The sequence below is a fragment of the Aspergillus puulaauensis genome, chromosome 7 (assembly GCF_016861865.1).
Source record: "Aspergillus puulaauensis MK2 DNA, chromosome 7, nearly complete sequence".
In the NCBI taxonomy this organism is placed as follows: Eukaryota; Fungi; Ascomycota; class Eurotiomycetes; order Eurotiales; family Aspergillaceae; genus Aspergillus; species Aspergillus puulaauensis.
This window is the reverse complement of record NC_054863.1, coordinates 9,971-35,700: the sequence shown is the minus strand read 5'-3', so window position 1 is coordinate 35,700 and position 25,730 is coordinate 9,971. Positions and strand designations below refer to the sequence as shown.

The following is a 25,730-nucleotide window of genomic DNA, read 5'->3' as shown; positions in this document are numbered from 1 at the left end:
GGATGAAGTCTCCTGGTATCAAATACATCAGACCTTAACACGACTGTTGATTTTGACCTCTTCCTATATGATTCCTCCGCCATCCAACTCTGACAATGAGTGTCCGGATTGTGAACCACCCTCTTAGTAAAAACCTTGGTTCTGGCTCGCTTCAAGCAGACGCCCAGACAGGCGAGGAACTGGTTGATCTGGCAGACGACGATCTTCAGGGGCCGTTGGCGCTCACTGGTTCTATCGTGAGGATGTCTGAGTCAGAGGAGGTGAAGAATAGAGGAATGTCGAATTGGTCGTCAGCCTCCAGGTTTGGCCGGGTAACCACCGCGTTGATCAACCAACAATATCCATCATTGCTTACAGTTGCCAGGTAAAGACTGATCCTGGGGCCAAGTCTCGCAAGGTCAAGTTTTGCAAAAGATACTTGCAGATAGTTACTTTATATTGAATGATACTCCGCGCCTCCACTGTACGCCTAAACTTGGCAGGGCCCAAGGCCCCGGGGCTGCACCCTCGGAGGCATGGCGGGGGGCCTGACAGTCTAGAGGCAAATGTATATATAGTACAGCAAAGTCCGAGTGAACTGTGGTTAGTTCTGTACAAATATTTCTCAGTATACTGTGCATCCAACCTAAGCCCATCATCTTAGTACCTCCTTGACCACCTCAAACAGTTCACTTCCACGCTGAACACCAATCCAACGCAATAATGCATCTTATCAAATCGACCACTCTGCTAGCACTAGCCGCACTAGCTACTCGGTCCTCGGCGGCCACCTGCGAAAACACGTGGACATCCCCTAACCTCTACTACGACTGGAAGATCACGGCCCCCGACGTCCCCGAAATCCCCGCAGTGTGCGGGAGGCTTTGGGATGAGCTGCGGTGTCCGGCGCCGAGCCGCACTAGCTACAGGGACGACAGCGGTACTTTGGTGTGGAAATTCACTACTGGTATTGGCTGCAATGCCGGTGACGTTGAGTCTGCTTGGTTCCGGGCTACGAAGGACAGTTATGGGACTATTGCCTGTTGACGACGGGCGCAGTATACTAAGCAGGCCAGGTGGCGACGACTCAGGCCCTGGTAACGGGGGATTGTGGGCCTAGATAATGGGGATTCCAAGTCTGTATGGGCTGGGGTGTATCTAGAGTAGGTAGCAAGTATAGGGTGATTAATGCGATAGTCTGTGGAGGATGTTGTTACTTCCCAGTACATCTGCTCTCGTCCACTGTTGCGCTTCCCGCGTGCTGGCTGGCTGGATCCCCATGGGGATCACAGGCAACCTCTTTGACGTACTGCTTCTATAATCGTTGGATTTAAATTGGTCTCGCGATGGTTTGCACCCTCCTGTCCCCTCCAAATGATCTAGTCTCTGTCAGTCTCGCTCCTATTCCACGCTTTTTGCCCGTGTGTCTATATAATCAGGATCTAGCTAGGGCTATATACCTGTCCTACTATTCTAATCCCTATACTCTAGCTCCTTCTAGGTAGTACTATATATTTATTCTGCTTTTCTAATTAATATCTCTAATATTATAAAACCACAGGCGAGAGATAAAGCCCGAGAGCGAATGGAGCAGCCGTCAGGGAATATTGGATTCCAAGTGCTGACCACAAGTTGCAGTGAACGGCAAGGAGAACCTCTCCTGTCTCAGGGACCATCTTGGCTGAGGGGTTGGATACGCCGCTGGATGTCGCGGGCTTAAGACCATTGTCGCCTTCTTGGTTCGTCATTTCAGATATGCAGACAACTCCTTCGGTAGTAAGGGATAGTAATGGTTCTCAGTAGATGGAGGAAAAATTGCGAGGGAGAAGAGGCTAAGCCACGATGGTTTTCAGGAAAGATACTGTTTCTACTGGTCCTGAGTTGTTACAGTTATCAGGCTTTTCATTATCCTTATGGCACCACTTGCGCGGTAGTGGAACGTATAATACATGAGCTGAAAACAGAGGCAAGAAGGGATTTAAAACTAAGGGCCAAAAATTAGTCCTGGGTCATCCATCATTAACAGAGTATCAGGATTAAAGTTCTGCAAGCTTGGTATATTAAGTATAAAATCGTCATAAGCTTGAGCATCTGGCTGGGGAGAAGGCATTGATGATTCATGGTAAGTATAGGTCTGGGTATCCATTGCTATAATGCTGTGGAGAGCTTGTGCATTTCGCTCTTGTCGTTGCTGATAGAGCCGAATAAACACACTTGCGACATGACGTGCCTCCCGCATCACATCAATGTCATATATTGTTGTGATCTCGCGTAGTGTGTTCATAGCTTCGGGCAGCATATCAATCGACGCCTGGTTGTCGATCGCCAGCAGGGTGCAAAATATCTGGAACGGCACGTTGGCGGACAATGGGACACTGCCATCTCTCGTGCTGCACGCAGGCCCTGTTGGGCCACTTCCAGGAAGCGGTCAAATTAGACATCGGAGATGATGAAGTTGAGGGCACGAAGACGTCGGTTGATGCAGAGCATCAAGTTGCATTGCGTCAGTATCATGGGCGGCCGCAGGTTGTCAATTTTCAAAATGTCATCCAGCGCTTGCCGTAAGGAGATTGCATCTTGCGCCTTCTCGGGGCCCAGGTTCTCTGATAGTGCCAGAAAGCTGAAAACGTCCCTCACTCCGTTCGCTCTTGGGCTCGGGAGCTGGGTTGCTGCAGTGTGAAGAGTCACCCGCGAGCGACCAAGCTCGAAGGAAACCCACACATTGAAATGACGGGCGATGCCGAATAGCCTGCGTTGGGCTTCAAGAGCCAACGACCCACGTGTGTCTCCAGATATAATGCCGTGCGGTGGTTCAGCATTGAACCCGGCGGCCTCGGTCAAATGCATGAGCGTGCAACTGGCGATCCAGGCCATGTGTGGAGTGCCAGCAAGGCGCAAGTAGGATACCCGCAACGCCCAAGCGGCAATCAGATCCTCAGTGGGGGTATAATAGCGCATGCAGTGTTCGAGGATAAGGCGAGCCGACTCGGAGAGTTGGTGCCCTTTGGTGGTCTGGGATTTATGGGAGAACAGGGAGCCCAGCGCGGCGGCACCATACAGCAGGGCTTCGCAGGACTCGGCCGACGGAGGAAGCCCTAGTGATGACTAAAGCCATCTTTGATTTATCTAATCGGATACTTTATTTTGGTCGAGGAAAGGGTAATATGGATCCGCCTTCTCGAAATAGACGGCGGCCAGAAATTTCATCTCGGACTGGGAGACGATGCTGGAAACCGGGATGGGCTCGCGTACGGGCAGCATGGAGGGCAACAAAGGCCGCAGCCCAACATTCCACACCAACACATTTGACCTGGGAGTGAATGTCGGATCGATGTTGGGTCCCAGCCTCCGCACACAAAGGTTAGCCCGGAATTGGTCTCAGCGAAGTCTTTGGTACTTATTGGGCTCACACCAGAGATATCGTCTGGATAAGGGCAGCGGGCTGATGCTGTATTCGCCCTGGTTACGACTACCAATACAATACACCTTCCCATGGCAGTATTTCACGCTCCCTAGACCTTAACGCGGCATTATATATTGTGCCTCACATCAAAGGTCTTGAACCGAATCCCAGATCTCCCGCAATCCCAGATGTTTCGACGCGCACCATATACACAACCCACGGGCTCATCTCATTCCCTTCCGTTGCCTCAAATTAATTCGGGTATGTCAGCGGCGCTGGGTTATTGCCATGGCCGCAAGTCGTCGCTTTCCAGTCCATTCCGGTTGGCCACATGGTGAAGAGATCGGTGGAGTGATCGGTGGTCCCATCATCGCTTCCGCTTCCGTCGTCTGCCACGGTCCTGCCAAGCGCGCAGCTGACAGACGATTTAATTCTGGTTCTTACCATATGGGCTGGCATCGCAATTATTAGCCTTTGAGTGTTTGTTCAAAACGAATGACGCTGGTATTGCTGGGTCTCCTAGGATCTAGCCAGTTATTTCCCTGGAACTGCTTATACCATTGCTGTTAAACTTTACATTCTGTCTAGGATCTAGACTATAAATGAATTGGCCGGTGCCCTACCAGAGCCTTGTTCTTTCTCTTAGTAGTTCGTAGTATCCTCCCTCTAGTAAAGTTCACCGAGCAGTGTGCAATGTCTCAACCAACCTACGCCATCGAAGGTACTCAGCTGCCAGAAGGACGAGGAGATCCGCCAGCTCGACAGGAGGTCACGTCCTGGATCAACAACCCGGACAATTCGCGCCAGGTCTCCCTGTTCATGAGAGCTCTTACCGAGTTTCAGCATCTATCTCCAACCGAAGACCCGCTTTCCTATTATCGAGTTGCAGGTTCGTCCCATGTTCTCTTGGCCCTGCCCCAAACTTTCTCACCATTCTGTTGCGCAGGCATTCACGGCAACCCAGACGTGAGCTGGGACGGGGTTGCTAACCCTCCAGGAACGACTGGCCTTTCCTCTTGGTGGTGTGCACATAACAAGGAGACTTTTGCCAGCTGGCATCGCCCGTATCTCGTGCTGTTCGAGGTTTGTAACAGGCTCAGGGCCTTGATAATTAACAAATAATGACTGAATTGTATCCACAGCAACGGATATACGCTTTAATGGTAGCGACTATTGCAAAGAACGTCCCCAACGATAGTCAGAAACCCTGGGAAGATGCTGCTCGGGAATGGCGTCTGCCCTACTGGGACTGGGCTTTAACCCAGCCATACATCAATGCCCTCGGGGTTCCAGAAGTGTTTACGAAGGACCGAATTGATATCGTGGACTTTGCCGACAATACCCCTCCCACAATGGAGAATATCGCCAATCCACTCGCAAAATTCTCCAATCCTACTGGAACTGCGATGGGCGATCAGTCAATGGGCGATTTCGCGCTTACGGGGGAGCCGGTTCGTAGCACCTCTGACATGAACTCAACCTGAGGAGTACATACATGGCTGATGAGCGGTAGTGGAGCAATGCTATTGCAACCAGCAGGCACGGCATTGACCGCGCAGATGTCACGGCTTCGTGGGTCGGCGGGGTCAACAATTGGACCAAGTCCAACGAGGATATACAAGGAGGTAATGGAGTAACCTCAATCCCAGACCAGATCTACAGATTGTTTGCGACCGATTTCAGTTCTTGGGAATCCTTTTCGTCCACCAAGTCCCAGCCGATTGACTTTCTGTCCCTGGAGGGTATTCACAATAATATCCATGTCAGTGCCACCGCCCAAAACTATTACTATCCTGGCTGACGCACAGTAGGGGTACACTGGCGGTAGAGACCCAGGAATGATCGGGCACATGGGTGATACTTCTGTCGCCGCTTTCGACCCAATATTTTGGTTCCACCATTGGTAACTGCCTGTTCTTTGCATTTTAGAAATCATCTGGACTGAGATCGTTTAGCAATGCCGACCACCTTGCAGCGACATTCCAGACACTCCACCCGGACATGTGGTATGACCCCACAACCGACCTGGCGTCAACAAAGCTCGAACCTTTCCACCGCGACACAACAGGCACATCATGGACAGCTGATGCAACCAGAGACTGGAAAGCAAATCTCAGGTACACGTATGACGATTTAGAAGCGCCACACCCACCACGGGCATTTGCTGCTTTCCACAGCCTCGCAGCCAGGACCATTGGGCGTCCACGAACAGGGGCAGATAACCAACCTGACCTCTCGCTTATTAGACGGAGAATCAATGAGAAGTACGGGACTGTCCAAAGACAGATCATGAATTCCCCTGATATCATCGGAAAGGAGAATGACTACGTGATAAATATCATCTACGACCGGTAATCCTCCTCCTCCATCATCCCATGCAGGTAAGCTGATTATACTGGGCAGCTATGCTTTAGACGGCGCACCATACTACATCCACTTCTTCCTCGGCGACCCACCACCCGACAGAGATTCATTCACGCACACAGACAGCTATGTCGGCAGTATGTACACATTCAGCAGTAAGCTGGAGGATAGCACAAACGCCACACGGTGCGGGAATTGCCTCGACCAGAGATCAGAGGGTATCCTATCTACCTCCCAGGTACCGCTTACAGAAGCCATACTGCGCTCCGTTAAATACCCCGGTATAGCGGATCTACACACTATGGAACCAGATGAAGTGGAGACCTACTTGGAGACCCATTTGGTCTGGCGAGCCAATATTGCAATTCAGGTAAGCAAGTATAGCGTATCTTCTGCTCAATATTCGGTGGTTAATACACACGGTCCCTGAAAGGAGCCTGGCGGCGCCACACAATCAACCATGATCGATATGTCACGCCTTCCCAAGACCAAGATCTTTGCAATGAGGGGGAGAGTCCATTATCCAGAGAATGACTCCGAGTTATCAACCTATAGCAATTACACTATAATGTGGAGAGCTACGTCGGATAAACCAGGTGGCGCTGTTGAGTCTGATGCGCAGCCAGTTTCTTGAAATTGAATCTATGTTTGCATCGTGCTTTGATATTGTTATATCACGCTGTCACTCCTTTATTCCTTTGTCTACTGGGTGTTTTTGCTTCCCTATGTGGTTATCAGATGTTTTCGCGGATATTGTTGAATTTTATTGTCCACCTTCAGTACCTATGGAGGGTTAACCTTAGTTCCTATAAGTACAAGGGGTACTATCGAGAACATAGTAACAGTATGATAGGATGCTGCATCCAAACAAGTTACTTTGTTCTTCAGTAAATCTGGCGAAACTTCAGCACTATAGCCAGGTTGTGCTGTTAAATATACCGTGTAGGCTTTGTCAGAACCCAATAGAACTGTGAGGTGCAGTTTTGAACCTGTGGTCTTATAGAGATTATAGAGAACCATTTGGGTATAAAAAATATCAACCTAATCTGCAGCAGGCTTGGGGTGGGTTCTACAGGTTTAATCTAGAGAATCTAAAGATTATTAGTACCAATCTTTTATAATAATATACTATCCTGTACGGCACCAGTTCGGCACCAAGGATGTAGCAATAAAGTAATATTAATGTAGTATAGGAATACTGGCTTAACTAATTAGAAGCCTCTATTTAAAATAAATAAGGGCTGAACGGAGTCGACATCGCCACTGTACCAAGCTACCTCAGCGGTAATCATGTCCTTGGACTGGCTCGTGACGCGAACCGTGAAAACTACTTCCAAGCCAGAGGAATCTTCTTCAAGACGCATCGCACGCAGGATGTCAACATTGTGCAGCTCCACTAGGCACATCGGATGTTTCTCCTGGTCTACAAGGCGAGTGCCAGCCTCATATGCCATTGACAGGTAGCCGGAGGCCGGAAATAGAACCCCCCCTGGATCCTGTGGCCGACTAGCCATGGTATCCGCTCAGCCTCATGCGTTGCTTCCAATGTACCTCGCACATGTCATTTTTGCCGTGCGTCACCGGATGGCCGAGAAGCTCATGGCGTGCTTGGCCTTGTTAACGGAGTATCCGAGCAGATCTGGACTCTTTCCAGATAGGGCTGGTATGATCTCACGAATAAGCTGGGAGACCCTTCAATATGGAGATCTGATGTGTTTTATGCACTTCACTAGAGGGTGCGAAGGCCCGGCGTAGTCCAGAAAAGGTGACGCATGGCCGCGCCGATGGGAAGGCAGTCCACAAAGATCCCAGTGCATCGGCGAAAGACGAAACTGCAGTCTGCCCACGCTTCAAAACACCGGCGTACGGCAAGCAAATGCCAGTTAGCATGTCGATAACCTCGGGGCTCGGTGCCTTCAGAGCTGGGTGTGGCCCAACTTCCAGGGCAAAGTCAAAGCACTGGTCTTCGTTCAACGCCCGCGCAAGGGCCTGGCTGAAGAGAACCGCCTGTGTTATGTTATCCACCTAATACTGCCCCTCGAGAAGGTTGCAATCGGCAGGCTGGTCAAATGAGCGACTGCGGCCATTCGGTCCTCAAACGCTTGAGTACCATTGGCACTGCCGCCTGCGGCCCCTATGCTGCGCTTTGACTCCGCACTGCTTCATTGACCCTAGATACGGGTCGCCGCATGCCTTCATGTTATGAGAATGATATCCCGTGTCAACCTGCAGCACACGGGCAAAGGTGCCATTTGCCTGCAGCTGGGCATGCGCATCATCAATCGCTTCCGCGTCGCCTGCCAGCGTGCAACTTGGCTGCGAGTTGCTAGCTGCCACAGAAAGCGCGCCGCCAAACTCGCTGCAGAAGGTAGTCGCTTGGCCCAGAGACATCCCGACTACCATCATTTTACCCCGCGCACCCTGGGGCCGTTGCGCGAGCGTGGCGTGCACGCCGCGGTAGTATGCTACTCGGATCGCGTCGGTAGCAGTGAGATAGCCGGCTGCGTATGCGGCGCCAATCTCACCAGATGAGCTCCTTACCCATCGTAACCCACTGCGCACCCTGGCCGGTGAAGACTCCTAACACCCGCGGCGGAAGCGTCTCGGGCACGGTTGAGGTGCGTGGTATAATCTTGAGAGAAGAGTCCCGGTCCGTCTAAAGCTTGCTCACGAGTTCACCTACAAATACGGCGGAAAGGGCAGCCCGGTAAGGAAATTCCGTCTTGCGAAAGAGAGTATAGGCAAGCCGATCGAGATCTGTATCGGGGTTTGGGCGAAGATAACTAGCCAGCGCTCCGGGACTGGCTGCCAAAGCCGGAGCTGAGTTTGCAGACAGGACGAAAGGCCCGGTGTTGCTGACGCTGGTGTTGGGCTTGCTGCCGTCACTGAATCTTCCCTTGCCGTGTCTGTTCACATGGCCGTTGAGCTCGCCAGGGCCGTCCCAGCTCTCAATAATGGCGTGCGCATTCGTACCCCCGAAGCCGAAACTATTCACGCTGACACGGCGCGGGGACCCATATAGCACGGTCGGCCAGGGAACTGTGTGGGTCGGAACTTGCAGATTGGTGTAAAAGGGTCGGAGCTTAGGCTTCAGGTCGTTGAAATGAAGGTTCGCTAGAATATGGCCGTGTTGGACTGCCAGTGACGCTTTAAGCACACCGGCCACACCCGCAGTGCCCTCGGTGTGTCCGATGACAGTCTTTATACTACCGACGGTGAGCTGGCCCTCTATGCTTTTACCGTCAGGGAAGAAGACGCTCTGGATGGCTCGGGCTTCGATAGCTACTCGACGTCAAGCCTTATTCACGAATAATACTGGAAGCTGATCACTTACGGTCTCCGCTGGCGTCCCAGTGCCATAGCCCTTGAAATATTGTGGGCGGTCTACTTCACACTCTGGGCTGAGTCCACATCTAGCGTAGGTGTCACGGATGAGTCGTGCCTGCGCCTCGGAGTTAGGCATGGTGATACCTGTTCCTCCTTAGCACTGGTATAATAAAAGTGTCAAGTCATAAATGGCGTACCTGGAGTCTTCCCGTCCGAATGAACACCCGTCTCACGGATAATACATTCAATGTAGTTACCGTCAGCCAGAGCATGGCTCAGTATCTTAAGAAAGGGAGCAGCAACGCCATCGCCCCTGGTATATCCATCCGCAGCGGAATCCCACATAGACGACCGTCTATTAGGCAACAACATATTAAGCTTAGACTCGCTCACAAACGGCTCGGGTCCTTTAATAAGATTAGACCCTGCCGCAACCGCTATACTAGCCTCTCCGTTGCGCAAGGCGGAAACTGTTTGGTGTACTGTAACCAGGCTAGACGAGCATGCTGTGTTAATAGCTACTGAGGGACCCTTCCAGTCATAATCATATAAGACGCGGTTAGCGAGGATTAATGCTGCAGTCCCGGTTCCATAGTATTAGGGTCGACTATTAATACCTGGGATAGCTGTGAATTAGTAGTCAAAGCTCATGCAGCCGACAAATACAGCGGTTAGAGAGCCCCGCAGTTGCTGAACTAAGTAGCCGGTTGATTGGATGCCCTTGTATACAGTTTCAAGCAGGAGGCGTTGCTGCGGGTCCATGGCCTCGGCCTCCTTTAGAGTAATAGAGAAGAAGTCTCGGTCAAAGACTCGCGGGTCCTCATCAAGAAGGTATGCATGTTTAACATTCGTGCTCTGTCTTGGATTGGCCACGTGCGTATGGGTTAGCCCGCGATATAGGAAGTTTTCTCACTCCATAGTACTAACTATCGGGGTAGTAAAAGGCCTTGGTGTTGAACTAACTGGCTGGGATCTCCTGCACCACATCTCGAGGTTTCTCTAGGAGCTCCCATAGTTTTGAAGGAGAGGTAGCGCCTCCAGGTAAGGGACAGCTGCTGTCAACTATGGCAATTGGCTCGCGTGTGAAAAGGAGCGAGTTACCCTCGGTCCCTATGCTACCCATGATGAACAGTTGACAGAGGTATATAATGTTCCTGAAGATCCACAAGCAATCCACACAAAGGACAGCAAACGTTCTCTACCTAATTTTATCAATATATCTGCAGAGAGGCACTCACCTCTTTGTCCATTCCAACCACATCCATCACCTTCCACGACAAACTTTTGTAGTAAGTCTGAACGGAGATTCGGTTTTCTACAGGGATTCCCAAGCGGTCGAGCGCGGGCAGCTGCAGGCCGATGGGGATGCTCACGTCTTCGTTTACGTAGGGGAGGTACATGGGTTCTTCGGGCTCGGAGGGGTCGGCGGTTAGGCGGGTGGCGCGGTCGTGCATTGCGAGCTCGAGGATTGGTTGTCGGCGGGCAGGATTGCCGCCGAAGCAGAGGCCCCAGAGCGCGAGTGTGTTCTCGTCGACGAGCGGGTGGTCTTTGAACCAGGTGATTGCGTCGTGGAGATGCTCGGCTTGTTGTCTTGCGTCGATCTGCATATCGGTCAATAGATGTAGGCAGACCAAGCAGGTCAGGATTTGGTGCGACTCACTTCATTTCGAGGCTCTCCGTCGCTGGCGCCAATTCCACGCGGATCGTAGAGCAGACAGGTGACGCCTTGCTCTCGGAACCACTTTGCGATGTCTGGAAGGATCGCGTCTTTAGGCATGTTGAACTAATTACGTGGGCGTCAGTCAGCTCCAGCGTAGGGCATATCACGGCAGAACACATACCCCCGGCGACATAATTATGGCTGGACCGCGTTGCGATGTGGGGAACAGCCATCCACGCAAGGTAAGCCCGTCGAGGGTCCTGAACCCGAAGTCTTCGCGGGGAAGTGCCATTGTGCTGTGGGCTGTGCGATTGAAAATGGGTCAAGAGGTATCGGGGGACAAAGACAGGCGTTAGCAGTACACGCAGAGAGAGGGAGCAATGATCCCAGTGTTAGTATGGCTTCAATGCCTGGGACCCATCGGTGCTATTCTATAATGAACATGGATTATAGGTCTTACTCTCCGCACTCGGAGAGGAGTCGGAGGTACGGAATCGGCGTCCATTTTCTCTTTATCGGAATGTTAGCCGGCTTATGAGCGGGAGAAATGCCGTTCCCTGTATACTCTTCCTATAGGCAACATACCGGGTTGTATGTAGCAGTAACAGCAAAATGATATTTCAGAAACAAACAAACCCATTCACTACCCAGTATTGCATCACCATCACGCACCAAGTATAGATACGACCAGGTCTACCTTTAAGCAAATGCGACACCCTCTGTCGACCCATGCAGTCTCTGCCACGGGCTAAATACCGTCAGCAAAGCAGCAGCCGCCATCCCTGTCACTCTCCCACAATCGGAATGCCTCTACACGGCGCCACGCATGCCATTCTTTGTTGGGGCGGATAGTAGTTGCCCCGCCTCCGCCTGGTCCCTGCAGCCATTCCAATGGCTCTCCTTTTGGGCTAAAGGAATTATGCACGCCTCTTAGGCTCAACAACCAGCACCGCATCCTAGTCCACATCATCGATAACAAAATCCTTCACGCGCCCATCGATGCCTCGGCCATCACCACCGTTGTAGACGTCGGAACTGGTACTGGGTGAGTATCGCGATATCCATAACCGACTCAGCCCTCCAACCAACGCACCAGAAATATATAATTAACAATGCTAATCAACAAATAGAGTCTGGCTAGACGGGTTCAGAGTCCCCATGTGCGCGAGATGAACGAGCTGGGGAGAAAGAGCATGGAGGCCAGGGGGTGGGAGATGCAATGAGTCCACTTGTCTTTTTTCTTGTCTTTTCGCGTTTCCGCTGTTTTCTCTCCATCGTTTGGCCCAGTGCCTATGGTACTAATTTGTTGACTTTCAGTGGCCCCGCTGGATTTTACGAAGCCGCAAACGCCCACCCGAGCCTACAAAATGTCTCAGAGAAATCTACAATACCGTCAAGTACGGAGCCGAGCACAAAGATGAGGTTAACGCGACGTGGCTGTGGTCGTGTACCCGGTCCGCAAAGATGATTCTTGCTGCGAGCGGGCGGCCGGATGCAGAGGAGGAAATGCACAGGCTGGAAGATGGTGCGAAGCGGGATATTGATTAACGAGACCGTCGCTGCTCTCTGGCCGGCTGCGAGTGGTGGACTGAGGAGGGTAATTCTGGGTGGTAAGAGGAGCCAAGTCTGATGCTGCAGACAGGGGATTGAACAAGGTTGATGGAGTCAATAGTGACTGTAAGCTTGAATCCCAGCTATTGACATTATCCAAGCCGGGAAACGTTGTTGTATTTAGTCTGCTCAAGTTAGTGCCATCGAGGCCTTGGTCAAACCACGTATCACCATGACGGGTGGATTGTTGTTTCCAACTACTTAATCTGTCTTTTTTTAGATACTAGGATATAATATGTCAACTATCACAAAGAAATCATATTAAAATACTTCAATGTTGAAACACTGATATGCAAGCCAAGGATGAATTTAGTTGATCCGTGGATGAGTGACGGACGGGTCATGGAAATCATTATTATTTTACCGGCACGTCCCGTACCAGCCCTCCCGGCATAATCCCATTGGATACCCATATGGACGCTTGCAACAAGCTCAAAGGTGAGTAAAATCAAATAGTCACTGGAGTAATTAACTTCAATAGACAGATCAGCCTTTCTCGTCAATACTTTATTTTTATATTGCATGCCGCTTGAATGACCGGATAAATTATTCGTCAAAGTTTATTTTACAGGTGAGACAGCTTTAATCTTGGTTCATGTTCAAATGTTATATCAGACCTAACTCAGAAGCAAAGAAGATTGGCAATGTGTAGAATTAGAACATTCACTCCTGGCCAATTGACTGAACTCATCCCATGGCAACAAACGTTTTCACCGCTATGCGGAACAATTTAGCATCCCTGCCCATTCTCGCCAGTTTATTTGATAGCATGCATAATTTCCGCTGTGGTCGAACATGCTGAGAACTTAACAGCAAGGGAATACAAGAAATGGATGTTCGAATTGGAATTCAAGTGAACGAATTTATCCTACTACTGCTCTTGAGGCGCATTGCAGAACCACCGGAGGCCTCGAATGGATGGAGTAAAGAAATATTCGCCTCCACGCTGATCCACCCAGGCATCTGTCCCAAGCCCGAGCCTGTGCGCCTTCTCCGAATCCACGCCGTCATGCACACATATATGACCTTCAGGATGGTCCTTACGCTGTCTCTGGTTGATGAATGGATCCATTCCAGGGCCATGCTCATGAGTTTTGTGCTTGGATGATGGGAAAACACTGTTGCTTGCCCAGCCTTCATAACTGTCAGAAATGCCCGGCGATAATAATGCAGAGGGAGCTTACGTGTCATAAGGAAATTAAACCCGTCTCGGATATCACTCTGGTAGCAAGTGAAGTAAACACCACGGCTCTTGGTGGTCTTTTCCGTCTCGTCGGGTCCAAGCTCAGGCCCAAACGGAATGCCACGGCGCAGAATAACGCTGGCGTCTTCCCTCTGGGGTGGCTGGTCGGGTTCTTCGTCACTATCAACATCCTGAATCGTGACAGCGCTGGTATCGTGAACCAAAGGATCGGTGAATTGTCCTTTCACAAAATCGTCATCATTGCCCAGGTCGGGCTTGTGGTCAGCTCTAGGGCGCATTTTACGGATGTGCGCGGCGAATGGACAACCCAAAATGCTCTGCTTGGGCCGGTAATCGAAGTCGTTTCTGTGTGCAAGACTAGGGTCGTCCTTGTGGGGGGTTAAAGCGACGGGCGCGCCTACAGAATATCAGTATATTGAGTGTAGCAAAGAACAGCAGGCCACAATACCGCTCTTCCAACGTCCCATCATATGAGCCGCCAATTTCTCGGCGCCGTTCTCTCCAGAGTAGTTTGGAATCTTCTTTGCAGCTTCCTTAATAAACCTGAGCATAGTTAGCATAGCCTCCAAGTTGAGAGCCCGGCGATGATATACTTATTGAACTCAGGGACCTTCTCGTCTAGCTGACGGAACACAAGGAAACTGCCTTCCACGGACCAAGGAGGCGTAATGTCTTTTCGTGGATCTCCATCATGACCGACAAAGATGTATCTAGCTCAATTAGCCCATTTTGCTACAGAGACGGGTGGATAGTATATTACCCAGGAGGACACAACTGCGGTTCACGTGGACCCGGTTCGGGATCCAGACCGCGAAGCTGAGGCTGCGAGATGTGGTCCTCAAAGCCCAAGCTGCGAATGAAGTTAGAATATTTCTACTGCTCGATAAAAATTGACTTACTGCTCTTTGCCACGAAGATCTCCGGGCCGGCGCTGACCATGCTTGGCGGATATCAACTCCAAACTAGTCTTGTTCAAGTCTCTCAGATGGAAATTGGTCTCAATCTTGGCGATTCCCTCATTCAGGGTACGTTCGCTGCATGCAGCCACGACGAAGACCAAGTCGATACGCCAGCTGTCATCGCCCGCGGGGTGTCCAGGGGGAGGCTTGAATTCGGGAAGCAACATGTCTGGAATGTCGGCGCCTTCGAAGACAAGGTCGCTGTACATGCCCTTTTCAAAAAGGCCATCATTCATTTGTGCTAGGTTCAACTGTTTTATCCTTGTTAATGACCCGTTTTTTTTTTAGAAAAGAGAAAGAGAAATCGTGATCATGATAGTGAATGGGAATAGCCAAACCTACTTTTTGCAACCCTTTTTGGGTAAAGGCCACATTTATGCCCGACATGGGGATCTTTGCAGCTTTACCATTCTCTCGTGCCGACTTGATCTCTTCTAGACGCTCTTCACATTGCTTTCCAGTGGTGATTTCGCCGATGAACTCCCTGAGATCATAGCGGAGTCTGTTCGCATTTGTGATCCTGTAAAAGAGGTAGGACTCAAACTCCTTGGGCATGCGCGGCCAAATGCCGCCCTGGATGTTGGTCTTGTCTACTGGATGACTCATTTTTGTCTGGCTCTCAAAGATACAGATGTATTGGAAGAAGATACCAAGGGCAATTTTTTGAAACGTGAGGAGCGGTTGGAGTTCTTATGCCTAAACACCCACAGCTGTTGATTGCTCCCGCACTGTGGTGGGAAAACTATACTGTATCCAATAAGATCCTCTTCGTTTTCAATACTGGTCCATGTTGCTCTTTCCTTCGACCTTGGTTGCCTATGAGCGAACCATCATCACTGCCAAACTGGGATGTTTACTTGGCTCTAGGTGGAGATTACTCCACCCCAGCGGGGCATTCGGTTAAACAATGAAGGGTGCTGGCGCTTCCAACACAGATTCGACAGAGAGATTCGGGACACCTGCCACCTTTGGATGCTCGATTCGTAATACTTTTTTATCCTTCGCTTTCAGCACGCATGTAAAACGCCACCGATAGACGAAGGATATTTAGAAGAGACCCACAGTTGGTGTAACGAGATGTTTCGTGTACTCCGTACGGATGGGGGAAGACAAAAGGATCGAACATATCAGGTCTTGGGAAGACTTTCAACACATCATAGTGCCCACCCTGGCCCGGCGCTTTTGTGGGTTTTGGGAGACTTTCATCACATTATAGTGCCCACCCTGGCCCGGCCCTTTTGTGGGCCTTGGTACCCATTTCCTGCATTCAGTTTCTAATAGATCTTAATTGGATCGTGCTTTTTAATGAGCGTGCACTGCGATCGACAAAAACTCTGCAAATCCCAAATGCCTGACCGCCAAAGCATGTGTTCTTCTTCCGCCAGTCCAAGCTGACGTACAAGGGTTCCAAAGATGTTTTCACACCCGGTACAGAATTCTGCCAGTAATTTTGGTTTTAATACAGTAAAGCTATATCAATAAGATGTAGCTGCACGTCTTTAGCTAACACCTCATCCGTCAATTCTTGTAAATAAGGCTCTGGTGGGAAAACATCTTTGGAACACCTGTACTAGCGTCGGTGATAAATGGCTCCGAACCTTTTGTGGACCGTCCTTCAGCTGAGATGAACACCTCCCTAGCAGATCTTGTGGAGTCTATGATGATCGCACTACGGGAAACCCGACCACTCCAGGCCGCGCTATGTTGCCATGGCGAGCGGCGATCGTGAACTAGGTGGTTGGTTCCAGTCCCACCGATCCCGTAGACCCTCACCTGAGCTTCCTGTTCTCGTTTTGAGTTTGGCATTGGAATCCTCCCTCTCCATTATAAGTTCCCCGACGAGGAACTCCAGCATCCCCTGCTGTCAACCATCTGTTTCTCATTTCACAATGAAATTCTCATGCGCAGCCAGCCTCCTGCTGGGAGCTGTCTCCGTTGGCGCTCACAAATCCGACAAGTACTCCTACGAGTCGACCGAGGCCGACCGCCCTGGCATCAATGGCGTAGTCACTGGTGCAATTCAATGGCAGTCACCCCCCGTCAACTCAACTCTGTTGAATGTCAAGGAATTCCGTACTACTTGTACTGGTTGGACGGCGGGTCACGACTGTGAACGCGTCATTGACGGCAGAAGCGACACATACTGGGAGAGTGACAACCTTACTCGTGGGCCACCGTGGATTTCAATTGATCTGAAAACAGTCCACAATGTCAGTGGTCTGACGATGCTACCTCGATTTGAGGACAATGTCACTGGGGGTCTGATTGAATCCCACCGTGTCTACCTGACCGAGGATGAGCAAGACTGGGGTGAGCCGGTGGCCTACGGAAAATGGGCCAACAATAAAGCCATGAAGCTGGCTTCTTTCAACCCCGTCCCTGCACGCTATGTCAAGCTCGTTGCCGATGCGCCTGACTGGCATGAGCCTATTTCGATCGTCAACCTTGGTATCTATGCTGCCGATTATACTCTCCCCACCCTGCCCGGCAAGGGTGCCTGGGGACCAACCCTCGATTTGCCCGTCATCCCCGCCAGTTCGGCCCAGGAACAGAACGGTCAGATCATTCTCTGGTCTGCTTGGGCCGATGACCAGTTCTTTGCTTCCCCCGGTGGCAAGACACTCACCACCACATGGAATCCCAAGACCCAGGAAATCTCGCAAAGTGTGGTTGCTGAAACTCACCATGACATGTTCTGTCCTGGCATGGCCATGGATTTTAATGGAAGTATCGTCGTCAGCGGCGGTGGTGACGCTGCTAGAACCAGTATTTTCAACGGAAAGACCTGGGAGTCTGGCCCTGATATGCGCCAGCCTCGAGGATACCATGCAACAACGACTCTGTCCGATGGTCGAATCTTCGCGATCGGTGGCTCTTGGAGTGGTGGCAACAAGGTCGAGAAGAATGGCGAAGTGTACAACCCCATCAAGAAGAAGTGGTACACCCGCTCCGGCGCAAAGGTCGACGCCATGTTGACGAATGACCGATTGGGTCGCTGGCGTGCCGATAACCACGCCTGGCTATTTGGATGGAAGGATGGCAGTGCCTTCCAGGCGGGTCCCAGTGTGAAGATGAACTGGTTTACTGTTGAGGGCAGCGGCAGCACCACCTCCGCAGGAAGGCGAATGGATGATGGAGACTCTATGTCGGGCAACGCTGTCATGTATGACGCTGTTCACGGCAAGATTCTCACTGTCGGAGGCCAGCCGTCTTACGATGGCTCTTACGGGTCCAAGAACGCCCATATCATTACACTGGGCGCTCCACTTCAAGAGCCTCTTGTCGAGGTCGCCGGAAAAGGTTCTGGTGGCGGCATGAACTTCCCCCGTGTCTACCATACCTCTGTCGTTCTGCCTGATGGCAAGGTTTTTATTGCTGGTGGCCAGGTCTGGGGATCGCCCTTCAACGAGGAGACGGTCCAGTTCTATCCCGAAATTTACAACCCCGAGGCTGATACCTTCGACGTCATGAACGGTCAGAATATTGTCCGTGTTTACCACAGCATCTCCATGTTGCTCCCTGATGCGACTGTCCTGAACGGTGGTGGTGGTCTCTGCGGAAACTGCTCCTCGAACCACTACGATGCCCAGATCTTCACTCCTCCCTACCTGCTGACTCCTTCTGGAGAACGGCGCGAACGCCCCACGATCCTGCGTGCTGATAGCCGAGTCATCGTGGGCGGGGTCTTGGAATTCGCGACCGACAAGCACATTGCTTCTGCATCGCTCGTTCGCCAGGGAACCACTACCCACACTACCAACACGGACCAGCGCCGTATCCCAATCGAGGTGAACGGCCATGAAGGCCATTCCTTCAGTTCCAACCTCCCAGATGACGGTGGTGTCCTGCTTCCTGGCTGGTACATGCTTTTCGCTATGGATTCCGAGGGCACGCCTAGTGAGGCGACCCTGGTCAAGGTGGAACTCCCTCAGTACGCAACCCTCCAGCTCGAGGAAATGCTGGAGAACGATAGTGACGGCGAGGACATTCAAGACCACAGTGATCATGAAGGATGCGATGAAGAGAAGATGGCAGGCATGTTGTCTGCTATTCTCTCCTCGCCTGGCCGAGCCTGGAAATCGTGGAGGCCTTCACTCATCCTGCAGGGCTACTAAGGGGCCTAGTTGAATCGGTTCGACAATGCCAGGCCTACGAGACTTGCCATGTTCTAGCGACAACAGCCATATCAGATTCTATCCTAATATATTTGGGATGAGCTTCCGATGCTAGATATATCACAAGGGTCGACTGGTCTTAGCGGTTGAGACCTGGCATTCAAAGGTCCCTCCATCCGGTAGATCTTTGACTGAAATCCCCTCCTGTAATAAATAAAATGTACTTCCATCTGTATTAGTTCCAGTAGCAGTTAAGGATTACAGGAGCCAAGGTGCTCTATTACCTATTCGCCTATGTTCAATTCGCGTTATGCATATAATTCAATTCCCTAAGCAACTACTACTATGAGTAGATCGAAACATTGTCGAGATTATACTAGAAGGTTTGACTGGCCAGACTAGCCTTGCACCATAATATATTAGTTGAGCTGATTACTTTCGGGTCACTAATAGAAATCTATATTAGAAAGGGATAATATCCCTATATTCTATTCTTAAATAAATAGAATAATAAATTTTATTAATTATTACTTTATACTTAATTCCTTAATTATAAGATATATCTAGTAGTTATATTTTATATTTAAGATAGTCTTAGTTAAACTTCTTATTATTCTATTTTATATTTTTTTATTTAACTTAGTTAGATATTAATATATTATACGTTTAGTAATAGCTTCTTTATATTCTTTAATTTAATAGGATTAGTTCTTTTATTATTTATATATTCTTAAAGTATTTTATAAGATTCTATATTATTTATTACTTTTACTTTTATTTAACTACTTTTATTTAACTACTATTATTTAGTTCTACTATTTCTGATTAGACATGCACAACCCGCCCTGAAATCCTATACCCGACCCGGCCCGAATCCAGGTGGGTCCGGGGTGGGATGACTAAGCTAGAACCCGCAGCGGGTTTTTACCCGTTTGGGAAAACCCGTGTGGGTTTGGGTTTAACCCACTAACTCCAGAATGACGTCATCCGGCTAGAATTAGATATTTTCTAGAAATTTAATATATATTCTATTAAATCAATATTTAAATATTCTATTTCTTTTAATTAGAACCTAAAATATTGTATAATAGTGGACTTATTAAGGCTTTTAAAAATATCTTGGCAACCCATTTCAAAATATATATTTTGACATAGAACCCCTAGTGACCACTAACCACCTTTCTAGACCTTATTTTTTAATATTTAAATTATCTATTTTTTTAGTTCTATATAGATTTTTATATAAAAATTTTAATATTTTCTAAAAATTCTATTTTTAGGAAGGGTTTGGGTTTATAGGGTGTATAACCCAGTCCTGAACCCATAATCAATCCCTTCCTAAAAGAGATAGTATACTGATGATCATATCCGAATTAGGTCTAGCTTAGAAATTCTGGGTAGAACCCGCCCTAACCCGGCCCAAACCTATGAGGGTTTGGGCTGACCAATCAGATCCCCGAACCCGCTGCGGGTTGGGGCGCCTGAGGCCTCAACCCGGCCCAACCCAACCCATATGCATGTCTATTTCTGATAATCTTTAAATTAGTTAAGTTAAGAGGAGTAGTACTATTATCTAATATAATAATAATTCTATATTTAATTATAAAATAATAGTAAGAAATATATAAAGATTAATCTTTCTTATATTAGTTTAAATTATTTATTTAGGTTTTTTCTTAGTTAGCTAAAATCTAGTAATTTTATAGAAATATTATATATATTATAAATACAGATCTTAAAGTCTAGTATATTATTTATTATAAACTTCTTAATTATTCTTATTAATTATTATAAGAGATACTCTCTCTTACAGAACTAAACTTTATAAAATTAGATAATTAAAGCTGTCTTTTATAAGATATAGAGTTTAAATCTAACTTAATTAGATATATATTAATTATAATTATTTTAAGTAAATAATTTAGTAAGCTACTTATTGTTTGATAGTCTTAATCTTTAATTATTATAAGATTTATAACTATATTATTAAACTTAGTATAATATAATATATAAAATAGGTATTTAATATTTTATTAGATTTAAAAATCTTTTTTATACTTAACTACTAGACTAGCCCTTAATAAAAAGCTTTTTTTATAATAACTAGCTATTATATTAATCTTAAACTTAAACTTAAATAAGTATTACTTAGTTTTAAATATATTTCTAGCTTATATACTAGACTACAGCTTATAAAATATATATTTAATTTTATAAAAAATATAAATATTAATTATTAAGTACTTGCTATTATTATTAATACTAACTATATTCTGTCACGTACCCGGGGGGGGGTTCCTGCAAAAGAATATCTTGGCAAGGGGGGGGGTTCGAGTTCAACACGTACCCCCCCCCAAAACTTCATGAATTCTTAATATTTCTTATTAAAGGTTATATCACTAGATAGCTAGAGTTCTGAATTTTAATAATATTTAAAAAGATCTTAGGATTTCCTATTTAGGAAGCTAGAATAGGCAGGTAAGAAATCAGGTAAATCTTTTATTGGGGTAGGCCTTGGCACGCTAATAACGGGTAGTCTAGACCTAATTAGGCTGTTTAGTTGCCTGAGGTATAAATCCTAGAAATCAGGCATGAATATTAAGCCTGCAGGCCCTGATTAAAATATATATTTTTACCAGAACTAATCCCTGTTTAGTTATACTAGTAATTTCTATAGGGAGTATAATAATCTAAAGTTTAATTTATATATTATAAAATCTACTAATCTAATTATTTTATATAATATTAAAAGTATTTAAATATAGGGTATAAACTTAAGTTTAAATCTTTATATTACTTTTTAATTTTTAAATCTTATTATTTTTAAAGTATATTAATTCTTTAAGTCTATATATTATATATTTTTAACTATTTTTAACTACTTTTAATTTATTCTTAATATTCTAATTTTAATTTTATTAATATAATATTTTTTATACTTACTCTTTTTATATTATAACTAGATAATTATAATATAAAGTTTATCTTAATTTTTATTCTTTAATTAATAGAGTTATATAGATGATCTTAATTTTATATAAAATAGATATATAAATATTATATAATATAGATTCCCTATATTATTAATCTTTTAATTTCAGTGAATTATTAAAGATCTAAAACTTTAATTAATTTTTATATCCTAACTATTTAAATTATATAGATATTCTTAATTTTATATAATATGTACATATAAATATAATATAATACAGATTCCCTGGATTACTAATCTTTTAAAAAAAATAAGATATTTAAGATTTTAATCCTAGGGTTCCTTTTTATATTACTTCTAGTTTTTTTACTCTTAATTAGGGCTAATAGTTCAATAGTTAATACCTATAAGCTATATCTAAAGGTGCCAGGTTCAAATCCTGGCTAGTGTAATTAGGGTTTGTAGGTATCCTAGGATCTAGTGATTCCTATAAACCACATCCAGTACTAGATTCTAATAGAGATCCTCTAGAACCTTAACTTTTTTTATATTTAATTTAAATATTAAAATATTTAAAATTCAATAAGTTTAATATAGAATTTATAGGATTATTTTTTATTTTTTATTTTTTATTTAATTAAGCTAGATAGATAATCTTAATTTTATATAGAATATATATAAAAGTTTAATATAATAATAATTATAATAATAATTAATCTTTTAAATTAAGTAAAACATTAAAGAACTGAGGCTGTAGTTAATTCATATACTTTAATTAAAATAATTATATAAATAGTAAACTAAATTAAACTCTAAAACTAAATACTTTATAAAACTGCTTAGAAAATTGATAGAAAAGCCAGGCTGCTTGAGTAATCTCAGTATCTAGTTCCCATTTCTCTTTTAGGAAACTAGATGGCTTAAAATCAGCAGGCATTTCTAGCTGTCCCTAGAGATTAAAACTAGAATTAATAAGCAGACCAGGGGTTGCCTGCCTACTAACTAGCCAGAATAAAATAATTAAATATTTATTAATACAGTCTTTACCTTTTTTAACCTCTAAAGGCCCCCTGCAGACCTTAGTAGGTAAAAAACACCTAAAACAGCATGTATCAACCCTAGGTTCTGCTAGATCCTCTTTAAAATCTAGAATTCTTCCTTTCCAATCATAAAAATCATCACATAACTCTAGATCATGTTGAAAAACAGATATAGGGGCATTTTTAATTAAACCACCTATAATAATTATTAGTATAAAAATAATGAAAAAATAAAAATAAAAATAAAAAAAAGGATTTTCTTACTAATCCAATTAGAAAGACATATTAAACATACTGAATCAGTAAAGAATTCAGTAGCCCTAGCTAGAAATTCAATTTCTGCAGTAGCTTCCTGGTATGACTGCTTGACCGCCTGCCGAATTAGATCCTGCTGAGCTTTCTGTTGTAGGCATAGATCATATAGCTTCCAGCTCAGGTCACATGACCTAGGGATCTCACCAAAATTCAATGCAATTAGCCGCCGACGGCAGATTTGCTCATTCAGATATTTCCTGAATTCTAGGCGGTCAGTGGAATCACTAGGCCTAGTAGCTCGTTCAGATGACTTAATTAAGCAAAATGACCATCCTGACCGCCTAGGATCCCGCCCAGTTCTGCCAGATTCTTGCATAAAATCAGTTAAACCATAGGCACTTTCTAGATGAATTACTGCATCCACCTCTTTAAAATCAAACCCTGCACCAATTGCAGAGGTGGCTAGAAGAACCCGAGCTTCACCGCCCTGGAAGCGAGCTAGTTCTGCCACCTTTTCTGATTCTGGTAGATCTGCATGGAATTGAGCTACTGCAGGCCCTAGGTAGGATTGGCCACCTAGGGTTCTAGATAGGGTAGAGATCATATTTTTAGACATGCAAAAAATAATCACCCTAGCCCTAGTTCTAGTAAATTGACCCTGATTCTCCTGCTCGAATCTAGTAATATATTGAAATAGGAATCCAGCATATTCATGGATTCCTAGGCCTGGTGGGAGTTCAATCACGTGGTAGCTTATATTCTGCATAGTCACACCGCCCTGGATAGCTGGGATCCTACTAAAATAATCTAATTTCATAATTTTTAATAGATCATTATAAGCATGGGTTGCCAGGGTAGCTGAGCTAAAAACAACTGGAATCGGTAATTCTAGTAATTTATTTGCTCGATTCATGCTAGTTCGGTAATGGCGGGTTAATGGGATCATGTGACATTCATCATAAATAATTCGCTCGATCTGATTCTCTGCCTGGAGCCTAGCTACTAGATCCAGGAACTTAGGACTTGAAACATGCTCAATTTGAACCAGCAGGACCCTAGTGTTAGGGTTATCACATGATTCATCCCATAGAACTGGTTGAAGACCTAAGGCAGCTGCTTTATTAAAGAGATCAATTTTTAAAGCAATCAGAGGTGAAATAATAATAGTCATCTGACTAGTAGCCAGGCTAGCCCCGATTAGGAATAGCATAGTCTTTCCACCAGCAGTTGGTAATATTATAAAACAGTAAGGTCGTTTTAGCAATATTAAATAGAATGCCTCCCGCTGGTGGCTACTGCGAAAGCTAGCTGAGCTATCCTGCATGAAATCCTGAAGCACGTGATCTAGAATACTAGAATCTGGTCTAGGAATAGAACTAGGGATCAGGCGGTCAACCCGGAGCTGCTGAGCCTGATCTAATATAGTGCTAGAATCATTAAATTCAGTAACTGAATGAAATTCTGAGCCCCTAACCCACAGGCGGGTGGGAATCGGAGTCAGATTCCTTTAGGGTTCAGCTGAGGGCGGGTGCTGATTGGCTGGCCCAGAGTCAGATTCCTTTATTTTCAGGAGTCAGGTGCACTGGGCTGTAGTTCCTAGGAGGTGCTTAAATTATAATAGCTAGTAGATTAGCTATTTAATTTTAACTTATATTCGTTTCAGAGCCCTCCAGTAATTTAATAGGGTATGGTGTAGGTTCAAACTTGGTTAGGGTAAGGAAACCAGTTTTGATGGGGGATCATCACCACCCGCGACTGATGGTAGAAATGATATATCAACACTAATACTATATAGTCAGCAGGAATTCAGGGGCTGTTTTCCTGCTTAAGAAGGCCAGGGAATCCAGTTTCAGTCTATTTTTATTCTATATCCCGAGTGTGTAGCAGCGACTGGAGTGTGGAACCACCACATAATATATATATATATCTGGCTGATTCCAACCTGTACTATAGAACATCAAATTTTTAAAAAGATTCTAAGCTTATAGATTATTATTTATTGATATTGCCAGCATGGGGTCTATCCTAAGGAGATAATAACCTACCTCTAGACTAAGTATTCTATGAAACCCCGGGACAGTAAACCTATTACAGAGAGGATTGCCTAATGGCAGGATATTATCCAACAACCAGAGGCTGTATACATCCCCCGGGAACTGGACCACCTGATCCTTATTATTCCCGTTCATACCAATAGGCTGTAGTGTCAGTGAGGTGCTAATCTATGTACTATTATTACCACTAGTATCAAAGCCATGCGGAAATACTGGCAGGAGGAACATGGTTAGTCCTAGTATCACTAACTAGGAAGGATCCCGGCAGCGCAGCAGGCCCAGCAGGATAATAAGCTGCAGGAATCATTTTATACAGTTACATGATAGAAGATATTCCCATCACAGAAGAACTCTTATTTAGTGTATATTTAATCATGCGATCCTGAGCCTGTGGAACCCCCTACCCCCTATACTGACCGGGAGACCATGATCGCCGAGATTAAGGCCTAGACCACCGTGGATAACCGGGCCGCCGCCCACCAGGTAGTCCAGGCCGAGGAGCTGCAGGATGCTAACCTGTGGCTGCGGCGGACCCGGTGGGCGCGGTATCTGGCTGGGGTGCACCCGTAGGACCTGCTGGACGTAGTAGCCACGCCGGGGGTGGATGAGATAGACAAGACCCGCCAGACCACGCAGGTAATCTGGGACACCATAAAGTAGTTAGCCCATCACAGCCAGCAGACGGTGCAGTACTGTGGGAGCAGGATCCGCATAGCCGTGATCTGTATGATGCCGGGGCAGACCCCCCACACACCGTTACAGGCATATATAGATGAGAAAAGCATCCAGGATTATGTACGGCTATAGTAGTAGATCCTAGTATTTAT

At 46.3% G+C, this 25,730-nt stretch overlaps 9 protein-coding genes across 9 annotated transcripts; 3 read left to right on the top strand and 6 right to left on the bottom strand.

Moving 5' to 3' along the window:
• Positions 1–702: 702 nt before the first annotated feature.
• Positions 703–1,026, top strand: APUU_70011A (uncharacterized protein; the record flags this gene model as incomplete). Its single annotated transcript, XM_041694837.1, has 1 exon — positions 703–1,026. One exon carries the CDS (start codon positions 703–705, stop codon positions 1,024–1,026), a length of 324 nt encoding a protein of 107 aa, XP_041560627.1.
• A 1,386-nt stretch (positions 1,027–2,412) lies between these two features.
• On the bottom strand, positions 2,413–2,826 carry APUU_70010S (uncharacterized protein; the record flags this gene model as incomplete). Its single annotated transcript, XM_041694836.1, has 1 exon — positions 2,413–2,826. The coding sequence occupies one exon, from the start codon at positions 2,824–2,826 to the stop codon at positions 2,413–2,415; it is 414 nt and encodes a 137-aa protein (XP_041560626.1).
• Positions 2,827–4,075: 1,249 nt separating this feature from the next.
• APUU_70009A (uncharacterized protein) lies at positions 4,076–6,380 on the top strand (the record flags this gene model as incomplete). Its single annotated transcript, XM_041694834.1, has 8 exons — positions 4,076–4,271; positions 4,329–4,465; positions 4,525–4,833; positions 4,896–5,144; positions 5,194–5,285; positions 5,338–5,733; positions 5,786–6,116; positions 6,180–6,380. The coding sequence occupies 8 exons, from the start codon at positions 4,076–4,078 to the stop codon at positions 6,378–6,380; spliced, it is 1,911 nt and encodes a 636-aa protein (XP_041560625.1).
• A 448-nt stretch (positions 6,381–6,828) lies between these two features.
• On the bottom strand, positions 6,829–7,260 carry PKS19_2 (polyketide synthase 19; the record flags this gene model as incomplete). Its single annotated transcript, XM_041694833.1, has 2 exons — positions 6,829–6,837; positions 6,994–7,260. The coding sequence occupies 2 exons, from the start codon at positions 7,258–7,260 to the stop codon at positions 6,829–6,831; spliced, it is 276 nt and encodes a 91-aa protein (XP_041560624.1).
• A 1,142-nt stretch (positions 7,261–8,402) lies between these two features.
• Positions 8,403–9,209, bottom strand: PKS19_1 (polyketide synthase 19; the record flags this gene model as incomplete). The annotated part of the gene is made up of 2 exons (XM_041694832.1): positions 8,403–9,028; positions 9,077–9,209. 2 exons carry the CDS (start codon positions 9,207–9,209, stop codon positions 8,403–8,405), a joined length of 759 nt encoding a protein of 252 aa, XP_041560623.1.
• A 497-nt stretch (positions 9,210–9,706) lies between these two features.
• Positions 9,707–11,025, bottom strand: APUU_70006S (uncharacterized protein; the record flags this gene model as incomplete). Its single annotated transcript, XM_041694831.1, has 4 exons — positions 9,707–9,928; positions 10,312–10,674; positions 10,734–10,856; positions 10,915–11,025. The coding sequence occupies 4 exons, from the start codon at positions 11,023–11,025 to the stop codon at positions 9,707–9,709; spliced, it is 819 nt and encodes a 272-aa protein (XP_041560622.1).
• Positions 11,026–13,215: 2,190 nt separating this feature from the next.
• Positions 13,216–15,113, bottom strand: APUU_70005S (Dyp-type peroxidase; the record flags this gene model as incomplete). The annotated part of the gene is made up of 7 exons (XM_041694830.1): positions 13,216–13,478; positions 13,529–13,945; positions 13,997–14,091; positions 14,142–14,258; positions 14,309–14,398; positions 14,448–14,758; positions 14,850–15,113. The coding sequence occupies 7 exons, from the start codon at positions 15,111–15,113 to the stop codon at positions 13,216–13,218; spliced, it is 1,557 nt and encodes a 518-aa protein (XP_041560621.1).
• A 1,283-nt stretch (positions 15,114–16,396) lies between these two features.
• Positions 16,397–18,622, top strand: APUU_70004A (uncharacterized protein; the record flags this gene model as incomplete). Its single annotated transcript, XM_041694829.1, has 1 exon — positions 16,397–18,622. The coding sequence occupies one exon, from the start codon at positions 16,397–16,399 to the stop codon at positions 18,620–18,622; it is 2,226 nt and encodes a 741-aa protein (XP_041560620.1).
• A 4,159-nt stretch (positions 18,623–22,781) lies between these two features.
• On the bottom strand, positions 22,782–23,453 carry APUU_70003S (uncharacterized protein; the record flags this gene model as incomplete). The annotated part of the gene is made up of 2 exons (XM_041694828.1): positions 22,782–22,790; positions 22,890–23,453. 2 exons carry the CDS (start codon positions 23,451–23,453, stop codon positions 22,782–22,784), a joined length of 573 nt encoding a protein of 190 aa, XP_041560619.1.
• Between the last annotated feature and the right edge of the window lie 2,277 nt (positions 23,454–25,730).